Source organism: Kryptolebias marmoratus, linkage group LG11 (assembly GCF_001649575.2).
Source record: "Kryptolebias marmoratus isolate JLee-2015 linkage group LG11, ASM164957v2, whole genome shotgun sequence".
NCBI classification, from domain to species: Eukaryota; Metazoa; Chordata; class Actinopteri; order Cyprinodontiformes; family Rivulidae; genus Kryptolebias; species Kryptolebias marmoratus.
Genome location: NC_051440.1, coordinates 1,281,142 through 1,293,455, shown reverse-complemented (window position 1 = coordinate 1,293,455; position 12,314 = coordinate 1,281,142). Strand labels below are relative to the sequence as shown.

At 37.6% G+C, this 12,314-nt stretch overlaps 1 protein-coding gene across 5 annotated transcripts in view; it reads left to right on the top strand.

Annotated features, from left to right (window-relative positions):
* The window catches only part of carmil2 (capping protein regulator and myosin 1 linker 2), a 163,495-nt gene that overhangs the window by 100,875 nt on the left and 50,306 nt on the right, over positions 1 to 12,314 (top strand). For 4 of the 5 annotated variants that reach the window (XR_001809029.3, XM_017433904.3, XM_025010032.2 and 1 more), the window contains 5 exons: positions 4,345 to 5,158; positions 7,260 to 7,364; positions 8,020 to 8,056; positions 9,582 to 9,650; positions 11,545 to 11,765. Coding sequence is in view for 4 of the 5 variants with exons in the window: in XM_017433904.3 (XP_017289393.2) it covers positions 4,345 to 5,158; positions 7,260 to 7,364; positions 8,020 to 8,056; positions 9,582 to 9,650; positions 11,545 to 11,765 (1,246 nt within the window). In the remaining variant the exon portion in view is untranslated. The remainder of the gene's footprint in view (positions 1 to 4,344; positions 5,159 to 7,259; positions 7,365 to 8,019; positions 8,057 to 9,581; positions 9,651 to 11,544; positions 11,766 to 12,314) is intronic. The other variant, XM_017433903.3, reaches the window with a different exon arrangement.

Sequence of the window (12,314 nt, the reverse complement as noted above, 5' to 3'; positions counted from 1 at the left end):
TAATCATCAAAATTAAACGAAATAAACATTTGAAATATATGAGTTTGTATGTAATGTATGAATATAATATACAAGTTTCACTTTTTAAATGGAATTACTGAAATCAATCTACTTTTTCATGATATTCTAATTTTATGACCAGCACCTGTATACAAGATGGATTAGAGATGTCCTTTATTTTCTTTATCTGGAAAAAATCAGGCTGGTTTAAGCTGATTTTAAGGCTGAATAATTTTAAATAACCTGGAATCCTTTTCTGTCTTTTGTACGGATTGTCAGATCATTTTGAACTGAGCACCACAATAATGTGGCTTGACCCGTGTGTGTAAATATATATATATATATATATATATATATATATATATATATGTGTGTGTGTGTGTGTATGGAAATGCCTATTTTTCTTGTGGCATTGTAAACTGTTTACTTGTGTAAAGGTGATAAAATGACTTTTTCTAGAGAAATTATTTCCATTTTGAAATCATTTTGTCTCAATTTTTTGTTATTTTTAAGAAGACCAGCAGCAATGTTTTTCTTTACAGCACTGTGATTTTTGACAACTAAATATTACATTTGTGCATGAAATTGGTACAAAAAAACATGGCTATGACACTAGCATAAATACTTAACCATCATAGTATTGCCAGTTATTACAACTACAGATCTTAGGCTAGTGAATGTACAGTAGAGAATTTGGACTTGATAAAACATATCCCTGTTTCCCTTTTGGTTTTCAAGCTTTTTGTTTTATTTTCTAGTAAACTCACTTTTTCTCTGCAGCACACAAAGGTTACATCTCTCATGATAAAAAGTAGTTTGACCTAATACTTTTGTGAAGCAATGCTTTTCATTTTGAGCCAGGCGAATTTGCTGATTTTAGGAAGAAAAAAAAACAAAACAAATATTCTTCCAAGTAAGCAGTGTTTGAAAACTGCCTCTTTCAGTCCAAGGATGTTACTTGAATTTGTCAAACAGAACCAGAACCTTTACTTCTCATTTCATGAAGAAAACCAAGATATATATAAAGGGCTAACACTGTAGTTTACCTTAACATTTACAAGTAGTCTTTAAAGGTTTGTGTGAGTATTGGTGGAAAAATTACATGAAAATTGAAATATGAAAATAACCATATGTTGCTTGAGGTATGTGTTGTTGTTCAAAGTTTATTGCAAAATCAAATAGAAACATTAAAAGCCTAAAAATTCATCCTTTCTTGCACAGTGTAAATAGCTACATATATTTCACATTCTTGTATTGATTAAAATCTATTAAATGGCCAAAATATTTGTGTACTTTACTGATTTCAAGGTTCTGCCATACAGACAACTTTGCAAACAAGTCCACTGTAAGACTACCATCACATTTATTATTTTGACACATTTGTTGGTAGGTTTTAAACTTTTTCAAACAAAACGTCAGGAAATGAAGCATATTTTGTTGAAGTTAAGTCTTTTGACATACAGTATATGACAATCATGTAATGTTCATGATGCATTCTGATTGTATATATGGTATATATATGTATTAGGTTGAAGGGTAGGAAAGTTACTATGGTGTTAGCATGACATATGCTATGTTGTCATGATGTAACTGTTTTGTTTTTGTGGTGTTTAGTTCTTCCGTGTGACATTGCTGTAGCATATCTGTAGCATTCAGCAGCTTCTTCTTGTCTCAGTTCTTCCATGAGCCTGCAGTAATGTCTGGATGTCAGTCTTCTGTCAACATCTAGCCGTGGTCTTACCCACCATCTTTTAGGTCTTCTTCTTGCTAACTGCTCTCTGTTGTTCTACTCTAGCAGATCTTAGTCTGACAGTTTGTTTTCTGTTCTCCTCACCCACAAACCCACAACAGCAGCTCAAACATCAGTTTCTTCTAGGTTCATGTTTATGGAAAGCATGTAGAAAATGTTGGTCTGATATCAGTAGACATCATGTGATCTGACAGAGTACGCAACCTGTACCAAAGACATGCTGCATATACTCCAATAGCTCAATATGTATGCAGCAGCATCCATATAACATTGTGAACAACATCAAATTTGTGGAGTACATCTGCCAAGAAAACAAAAGATGTGATATTCAGCTTTAATGAAACAGATAAGAAAGACAAGCAGTGACAACAACTATTACACATAAAAGCACTACAAGTACAGTACTGTGGCAGTGTATACAGAGTGTTAGTTTCACATAGCATGAGATATTGGGATGTTTTTGTTGGGTCATTGCTACAAAACTTTTGTACTTGTGGCATATTTGTGAGGTATACAGTTGACATACAAAGTTTTTACCGCCCTGTTAAAATGTCAGGTTTATGTCATGTAAAAAAAAAAAATGAAACCATGAGAAAGCATTTCAAAACTTTTTCCACCTATACATATATTGTGTACAACTCAACTAGAAAAAAATATCTGTCATTAGGAAAAAGGTGTCCTGACCTCCTGATTCATTAGTTTTTACCTGATCTTTGCTAACAGACAGACAAACAAACCAATGGACACAATCAAAAACGGAACTTCCTTGGCAGAGGTAACAAAAGGATCACATGTAGGAGCAGAGACAAGTTTTTAACAAAGGCTTTACATGTGACCTTGACCTTTGACCCCATGAACCTTGAATTTAACAAGCATCATCTTTGACCCCTGAGGTGTCCAGCTGTGCAGTTTGACATTCCCTCATTACACTGTTGCAGAGTTAGAGCACTAGGTCAACTGTGATGTTGACCTTTGACCCTGTCACCTTGAAATTAACAGTGATCACTCTTGACCCATGAGGTGTCCAGCTGTGGAGTTTAACATCCATATTATACAGCTGCAGAGTCAGAGCATAGGATCACCTGTGACCTTGAACTTTGGCCCAATCACCACCAAAATTTAATTACTTGTACCATGTTTGACATTTCCTGAAACTTTCATGAAAACATGACCTCCTTTGCAGAGGTAAAAAGCCATCAAGAGAGCTCAGAAGTTGCAAGAAAGCCTCAAGGTCATTGTGGATCATAACGGACAGGCAGTGGGTTAATGGGCACAGGCTTGGAATTGATCACTTTCAGTCAGGTCACCTGTGGGAGGGGATTTGATGTTTAAAAGACCCATAATCCCCATGGCATGAGGTACTATCACTGATGATGTGTCTAAGTGCATCAATAGATGTATGCTACGACTCTCCACTTCTTGCTGACTTTCTGATTGCTTCCTGTTAGCAATCCAATCCTTTTGATGCTTTGTGAGTCTCTGTGAACCTTGGATTTTACTGTAGGATGGAGTACATGTCAGGAATGCTGGGGCAGCTGGACTTTATTTCAGGTTGATCAGAGTCACTTTAATTGATGGTAGGTGTGTTCAAGAAGACTGAAGGCTGGAGGTAAATCAAAAGGTGCTCCAACAAATTATTAGTTTAAGGTTCATTCACAACAAGCTTGTTACTTATACTTTTTTTATTTTCCTCGTCACAATAAAGGTGGAAAAAGTTTTGAAACAATTTCACAAATTTTCAGTTTTTTTACATCACAAAAACCTGACACTAAAAGGGGGAGACCTTTTATTTCCTCTGTATGTAACATTACAAAGTTTCTACATTCATGCATTCATACAGAATTTATCCACGTAACCAATGAATCAACCTGGAGTTGTTGGAGATTACACTACATATGTTAAAATATATTTATAAAAACATGAAATGTGATATTATTTTCTTTAAGCTTATTCTGATCTCCTTCTTACTTCTCGGGCCTGAACTTCCCAATTGGCATCTATTGTAAAACAAAGCCATCTTCTTATCCTCATATGGCAAGACCAACAAAACTGGAAGTAATAACGCTCACGTCCATGAAACTGGAAATTTAAATATATCATCACATACAACATAGAAATAGAGTTCAAATCTACAAAAGACCAGAGTGTACATTATAAATTTTGTGTATATCAATTCACATGAAATAAAATAATGAAATAAAAGTGTAATAATTGATTGAAGCATGATTGAGATTTGCTTAAGTAATGGCCTTCTTGACTTGGATTTTCATTGCACTTGTCACTTTAATGCCAGACAAAAAAAGTAAATAATAAATGATTAAATGCCTGGTAATGTGGTCCATCATCCAGTTGTCTTGTTCTGTACCACAATCTTGAGAGGACTGACATACATTGTACCAACATTGCTCAATCAGGCATTGCTTTGACAGGCACAAAAAATCATGACACCTGTGAGATGTTTTTACTTTGTGTGCTGTTTGCATGAATTTCCTTGTGTGTACCAGAGCAGAGCATGTGACTTTGGTTTTGATCCATAGTTGTAGTACTGAGTATCTCTTTCTGTCTGTTGCACTTTCTGCTGTCTCTCTGTGCAGAAAAAGCTGGTGGGAGGACTCAAACCCTGTCCAAGCCACTCCCCCTGAATCGAGCTCCACCCCCTCAACCACCACCTCTTTTCCCTCTTCATCTGACATTAGTACTCCCTCTACCACCACCACTGTCACCCCTCCTTGTTTTTCGTCTGATGTGTTATGTCCATCCCCTGATGTTTCACCCCTCTGTGCAACTTCCATTAATACCATCTTCACTTGTGTCACCACGACCACCACCACCACCACAAATCCCTCCAAAAATATAAAGAAAAAGTTTGGTGATTTCTTCGCCTTCAAGAGGGCTCGAGCTGGTCGAGCTGCCAAGGCAGGAGGTGGAGAGGAAGGAGGAGCAGAGTGGGTCAAGGTCAAAAAGTCCTCCATTGCAGATCTCATTCGACCCCTCCGTGAGGGCAAAGAAAGGGAGAGAAAAAGGGAAAGTGGGGGTGGGTCAGAGGAAGAGGCTAACATTTGTAATGATTCCACTGCCACAGAAGGAACAGTCACCGATGCCCCCCATCTAGCAGGCAGTGTGAGGGAAACTACACCCCTTGAGATTTCCCTCACCATCACCACCAGCCCTGACCTTGTCTCATCTTTCCAACCCAAACTGGAAGATGCAGCAGTTCCTGTTTTGCCAGGATGCAGACTCAGTCCTGAAGTAGTTTCCTCTCTAACTGAGCAGGAGATGCAGTCGGGAGGGACTCCATATGGGGAGAAAAGACAGAGGATGACCAAGAGATTGAGAGACGCCAAGTGCCAAAGTCTCATACTGTTGACAGGATCTGAGGCAGAAGACAAGGATAATACACCCAGTAAAGTAAGTCTGACCATACACTAAATACAATCAAAGGCCAAGTATTGCTTGAAAGAAAGCATATCATCTGCTACCTTTTATGTCAGTGTTAAGCTAATTATTTTATATTGAGAGATAATGGAGTTGTCACTGTTTTGTTTGTAAAAGCCATTGTGCACAATCTCTTGCAATGCTGTGAGACATGCTAACATTTTTGGAGTATATGTTGTGAATGACTCTCAGCTACTACCACAGAAAATTTTAGCTCATTGTCTATAAAATTAACTGTTTTACAGCATTTCTATGCTTGCTAGAGTCAAGTACTTGTAGTGGCCATCTTACATTAGAGTTGCTCTAAAAGTTAATCAGTTGTAGATGTACATCAAATTATTAATTTCTGATACTTTTATTAAAATTTGTTCAGTGGTTCATGAAGAATTTTGCTAACAGACAGTGTTCACTCCAGTAGTTATTGGAAGAAATTTAGGCAAAATGTTACGCAATGTGTAGCACTTGGAGTATATGTTGTGAATGACTATCAGCTACTACCACACCAAATTTAAGTTCAGTGTCTGTAAAACTGACTGAATTATAGCCTTTTTGTATTTTCCAAAACCAGTTGGCTATAGTGGCCATCTTGAATTGGTTAGTGTGGCAGTAGTTGAGCACCATCCCCAATAAATACTCCAAGCACAACACATTGTGCACAACTTTGGCATTAAGTGTTTGAGTCAACACTGTTTGTTACCAAAATATCTGAAGTACCACCAACAATGGTTTATGTGGTATTATGAACGATAATTTTTAATATATTAATATTCAGGTATCAATGAAACCTTCAAAAAGTCATTATTGGATGTACATCTACAACTGATCAACTTTCAGAGTCAACTCAATTCACGCAATTCAAGATGGCTGCCACATCCAACTGGCCTTAAGCAATACAAAAATGGCTGTAAGTCAGTTAGTTCTACAGATATTGAGCTAAAGTTTGCTGTGATAGTAGGTGAACTTAATTCACAATAGACATTCGAAGAGCAGCACACTGCATGACATCTTTGCGGAAAGCTTTGGCATTAAATGTCTGGTCATTTTCAAAGTAATGTTCTGTGAAATTGTTATCTATAGTTAGTACCTTCAACCATGACATCAGTCATAGAGCTTGGAGTACGGACAAATATTATTCATCTAGCCTATTCATCTAGCCTAGGTTAATGGCTAGCAAATTTAGGGCCTTTATTATAAATTTTGAGGTTTATAAAACAACTCTTTCTCAACAACAACATACTTGTGTGAAAGAACAACACATTTACATTATACTAAACCTCTACAATTTCACATGATGCTGTTTGTTTGGTTTGTTACAGTTTTTTCAATTAACGTTCTTTTACACTGGCATGTCGTTTTAGAAAAGGAGTTGTTTAATAAGCTTGAAAAATGATTAAAAAGTTGGCATCATTTGGCTTGTCAGCCTAATCTGGAGGAAAACTCCCTTTCTCCATACTCTATGCTCTATGACTGATCCCACAGCTGATACGTTACTGACTGCTGATAACTATTAGACAGAACATCACTTCAAAAATGACAAAACTATCCTTTTAACCTTTAGATTCAATTCTGTCTAACAGCAAAATGTGTCGTGAACCACTGGATAGATTCTAATGAAACTTTCAGAAAGTAATCATTAATGTCTGGATTTATCCCAACTCTAGATGGCCACTACAGTTAATAAGCCTTAGCAAGTACAAAAATGGATATAACTCAGTCAGTTTTACAGATATTGAGCTTTAAGTTTGATCTCGTAGCTGAAAATCATTCACAACACATACATTACTCTGAAAAAGATTGCACAAGACCTTGTGACTTTGACTTTGGGTGAGATTGTTTATTTATAGGGTTTGACCAAAACATCTACAACTCAGTCATTTCACATCTTAAGATGATGTTAGTCTAAAACTCTAGCAATAAAGGTGATAGGTGATATGCTTTCCTTCAAGAAAAGCTAGGCCTTTAATTATATGTTTTTCCTATTTTTTTATTATGTTCTTTTAGTCAGATTGTTACTGCACCTGTGTGTGTGTGTGTGCATCAATATCCCCTCTTCTAACTGCTCACTGTGTTTCAGAAACATGCGTCAGAGAGCACAACTAGTTTTGAACAGAAGCTGCAGGTGATGCTGCATAAAATGGGCGTGGCTAAAACTCCACCTGTCAACACCAAGATGAGCCAGGTAGAAGGGGTGTGAGTGTCTGTGACGGCACCACACTGCTTGGAGTGTGAAGTTGTAATTTTTTTAAATACTATCTTTTTACTTATTATTCAGAAAAATATTTCTAACTCAAAGTGGATTAGGCAACAGCTGCATGAATGTAGTTTTTTTTTTATTTCTCAGCTCTCATCTTCTAGTATAATTTAGCTTTATTACGTCGTTAGTCAGATCACTGGTTAATGCACATCATTAATACCGTAGTTGTTCATTACCAGCTGAAACAGAGCAACATTCTTAAAGGAAATTGACAAAAAGTAGGAAGCCATCAAGCTGTAAAGAATCTGACTCCCTGCTTCTTTCTGCTGTAGTTACAGCTAGACACACTGTTTCTGTGTAATTATTTTTCACACAGGAGGAGCACTAAGACTTTAAATAAATCCACTTGCTCACTTGACCTAAATAAAGTTTTGTATTTTAAGTTCAATGTAAGAGCAGAATTATCTCATCAACCCATATGTGGTTAAACTTGATGATGTGAAGTTTTTTTTGCTCTGATTTTTCTCTGATATTTATGGCTGTTTTGTTTATGAACGTTATGTCCAGTAGCACCCTTAACAGTATTAACTGTTGGTGAAATGTTTCTGAAATTGAAGCTTGTCTCATGTGTCTGTTGCAGAATAAAGACGAGGAACTGAGAAAGGCCAACTCAGAAGGTGAGGATGCAGGATCTCTAAGTGTCAGGGTTTGTTGTGAATTGAGTAAGGACCCAAACATGCAGACTGACTTGAGGCCTTGATGAACAAAAAGGATTTATTTGTCAAAAACAAAATGTTGTAATGGCAGTAGGCAAATAAGAAAAGGAAACTAAAACACACAAACCGCAGGCAAACACAAAAGTAACAGAACCACAAGGAAAACAAACAGTAAGACAAACTGAGTTAGAAATGAGAACCAGGAGATTAAGTAGGCTGGGAGTGGTGAGATAAGTGGTGAAAGCTGAGACTAATGATACAAGGATCTGGTGTGAGTGTTGGTGTGCATTCACACCAGCCCTATTTAGTCTGCTTTAATCGAACTCTAGTTTGTTTGCCTAGAAAGTTTGGTTCATTTGGGGAGGTGTGAATGCGCAATCGAACACTGATGGGGACCAAAAAAGCGAACTCTGGTCCACCTAAAAACCTAGGTCTCAGTTCAATTGAAGTAAACTCTGGCGTGGTTCGAATGCATATGTAAACGCAAGCGGATTGGAGACTGCTCCAAAAGCAGGAAGCAGACTATAACACAGGGGTAAATACAACCAAAACAAACACGTTTTTCTACCACTAGTGGGAAAAATGACTCATGGTCAGATGTGGAGTAAAGAGAAGGTACCACAGACAAAACAAAAATCCTAAAACCGCTAAAATTTGACGCCACTCCATTTTTGTTTACTTTTCCAGAAGAACGAAGATGCACCCAGTGTCTTCTTCAGAGCTTTTCGTATTTTTTCCTTCAGTAGTTCTTGTTGCAGTGCCATCACAGGCGAGGAGGGGGAACAGGTTGCTCAAAGGGTTTGGCTCGATTGACTCAGTGCAGTGTGAATGCGAACCGCACCGGCTGAAAATGGAACAAATAAACCGAACCGAGTCTACCAGACTATCAGGTGTGAATACAGCTTTAGACTGAGGGCAAGAATGACTGAGGGGAAAATGGCCAAAGGCATGGGGAGAAACTGAAAAGACAATTAAATAAACAAATCACAAAGGAACAGCACAAAAACAAAAGTGTATAAAAGAAATACACTTCATGAAGACAAAAATAAAACAGAATCAATAACAACAACCAAAAAAATGATATTTTCATGACACTATGAGTGAAGTTATGGTAAACTTGAAAGATCATTTTAAATGAACTAAAAATCAACTTTTGATTTATGTGTGTTTTGCCTGTGTTTGCTTGTTTGTTTGTCTGACTGTTGGCAAAATATCTCATGAACCACTGGACAGATTTTATTGAAACTCTCAGAAAGTAATCACTGGCTGTTCATCTGAAACTCATGAACATTTAGAATCAAAGCTACAACTTCATCATTTCTCATCATAAGTTGATCTTAGTCTAAAAATCTGGCATGAAAGGTGGCAGGAGATATGCATTCCTCCAATGAATGCTAGATAAACCATAGTGAGTTGTGTTGGTGAATAAACATGAAATGCATTCTCTGTTTGATCCGAAATCAGATGATGTGAACGTGTCTTTCAGGTTCTATCCTGGACAAACCTGCACGTCCTCCCCCAAACATCAAGCCCAGAACCATGTCCACTTCATCAGGTAGAAATGATTCATTTTCCCTTTGTGTAAATTTTAAAAATATCAATATTCATATGTGCATTAGTAAACTTTGTAAATTAGTTCCAGCTCATCAGAACTGGAGCTAACTTAATTGGTTTTCCACCACAGTGGTTCCAGTGTTAGACCAAGCTGAGTCACTGTTTTTATGGAACCAGTTAAAAACTGGTATGGTTTAGTGAATGTTTAATCCTCTCTCTGGTGTGTTCTGATATTTTGTAGAAGATCACAGAGCTGAGAGACAGTTTAATGTGCACAGATCACAGGGTTCATCTCTTTAGACCAGCCTTGATGGAAACTAACCTCACTTTGCTTAAATGAATACTGATAATAGATTATGTGAGTGATGCAAGATCAGACATTAAAAAGCTGGGTGCTGGAATAGTTATTGTCTGCCACCAAAGGTGAAGGCTGATTGATAACCCTTTGCCTATGTGTATGTGTGTGGGTGTGGTATGTGTGTGTTTGTGTGTGTTTGGCTGTTAAAAAAAAAACTGGATGGATTTTAATGAAACTGTCAAAAAGTAATCATTGGATGAACATCTACAACTGAATAACTTTTGGGCTCAACCAAATTCAAGATGGCTGCCACAGTTAACTGACCTTAGAAAACACAAAAAAGGCTATAACTATGCCATTTTTATAGATGTTGAGCTAAAGTTATATGTGGTTGTAGCTGAGCAGGAGCAGGAGATATTCATCTCTACATATCCAGACTGCAAATGAATCCTGCATTTTACAAAGCTGCTTTTGACTGATCCATAGGAGGAGGTGAATGTAAAAATTTTTTTGTCTAAAATATATCTCTGTCTCTTTTCTGACATTTTTACCAGTCCCACTCCCAATAAAGGAGGGGGATTAGAATTGTGACAATTAAAAAAACAAAACAAAAAAACAAGTATCGATAGAAGAAAGTTTATTTTTATCTTCCCCACATAATTATTTCTCTCTGGCCAATTAGGGAAATTAGGTAATGGCATCATTCAGCAGTTTCTAGCAACTTTTAGGACAATCAGTATCTGCTTTACTTACTGAACAGTTGGCTGGAGATGGAACCAAATATGACGGTGCACAATAATGAGCAAATGAAGGGAATGTATCCCTATACTGCCCGGCCGAGGCGCACTTCCTCCTGGCCACCACAGCCACAAAGAGCTGACTGTGTCTCCGCTCAGTCTTTTTTAAGTTTATTTATAAGTTTTGCTGGAACAGTTGTAAAGACGGCTGTGTTTTCTACCAGCCTTGGCTGGCCAGCTGCTTCTCAGCGGAGCAGTAGAAGCAAAATGACGATTAAATCTCACCAGCTTAAACACACCCACAACAATTTCTTACCAATCACACGATACTTGAGTCAAACCCCTGTGAGAAAAAGTTTGTCCAGGACCTTGTGTCGCAAAGTGGCCGACAAAGCTGCTACAAGAATAAAATTATGCAATTTTTGTCACACAACCACATAAATTAGAGCCATCTTTGTGACTTCTTGTGGAGTATGCAAACAGCTTATGGACTGAACAAGAACTGGCCCTGGTTTAGCACTGGAATTAGTTTGGTGGAAAGCCCCCTGATTTCTTCGATTTGTTATGTATTAAATCCACCAGAGTTAGTCTGTGTTTGGAACAAATCCACTTGTCAAAGGTAGAAATGTTCAGCTAGTTTTGCTTAGAATATGTTTTTAACATGTAAAAGCATGATTGTTTTTCTAAAAACAATGGAGGCAGTCTTTTAAAATGGTACACAATTAGCCTTATAAAGTCTGCTTGTTTTGAAAACAATTACCAATATTTCATTCTTTTATGTCTACATTTCTCACTGAACAGAGTGAGCTGCATCATCCAGCAATTTTATAAAACAAAGAACTGTCACTTTTTGTTTAAAGATGATCCCAGGCTTCTTCTGAGACCACAGGATCCCACCCGGCCAGAGACCCTGCTTCACCCAAAGCCTCTTTTCCCTGACCGCATTATAGGACCCCTCCCACCCAAGCCTACCATTGCAGCTAAACCTCCAGCCCCCAGCCCTCGTCCCTCCTCTGCTCCTGTTTCCAGCAGCCTGATAGATCAAATTCAGATCACAGGTCGAGCAGAAACTGCAGTTCAGGTAAGAAAACTGTTCTCATTGTTTCACAGAAGCTCAATCAGATGGAAGACTATACATTCCTGATCAAAATCTTAAGACCAGTCAAAAAATTGCAAGAATTTGCATTTTGCACTATTGGATCTTAAGAAGGTTCTAAGTAGAGCTTCACAATGTTAAAAAAAGAAATCAACGTAAGAGACAAAAATGTTTGGGCGGGGAATTAATTGAAAACTGCATTTACACTCAAACATGATTTTTTCAGCTAATCAAAAGTTTAAGACCATAGCTCAAAAAAAATGAAAACCCCCCAAAACAGAAATCAAAGTGTCAAAAAAAAGGACTCAGTAATGAGTAGCTCCACCGTTCTTGTTGATTACTTCAAACAATTGTTTAGGCATGCTTGATGCCAGTGTTTCCAGGAGGCTAATGGGAACGTTGCTCCAAGTGTTGAAGATGGCTTCATGAAGGGCATCCACTGTCTGGAACTGATGTCCATTTTTGTAAACTTCCCATGCCATCCATCCCCAAATGTTCTCAATTGGGTTTAGATCCGGGGAACATGCAGGATGG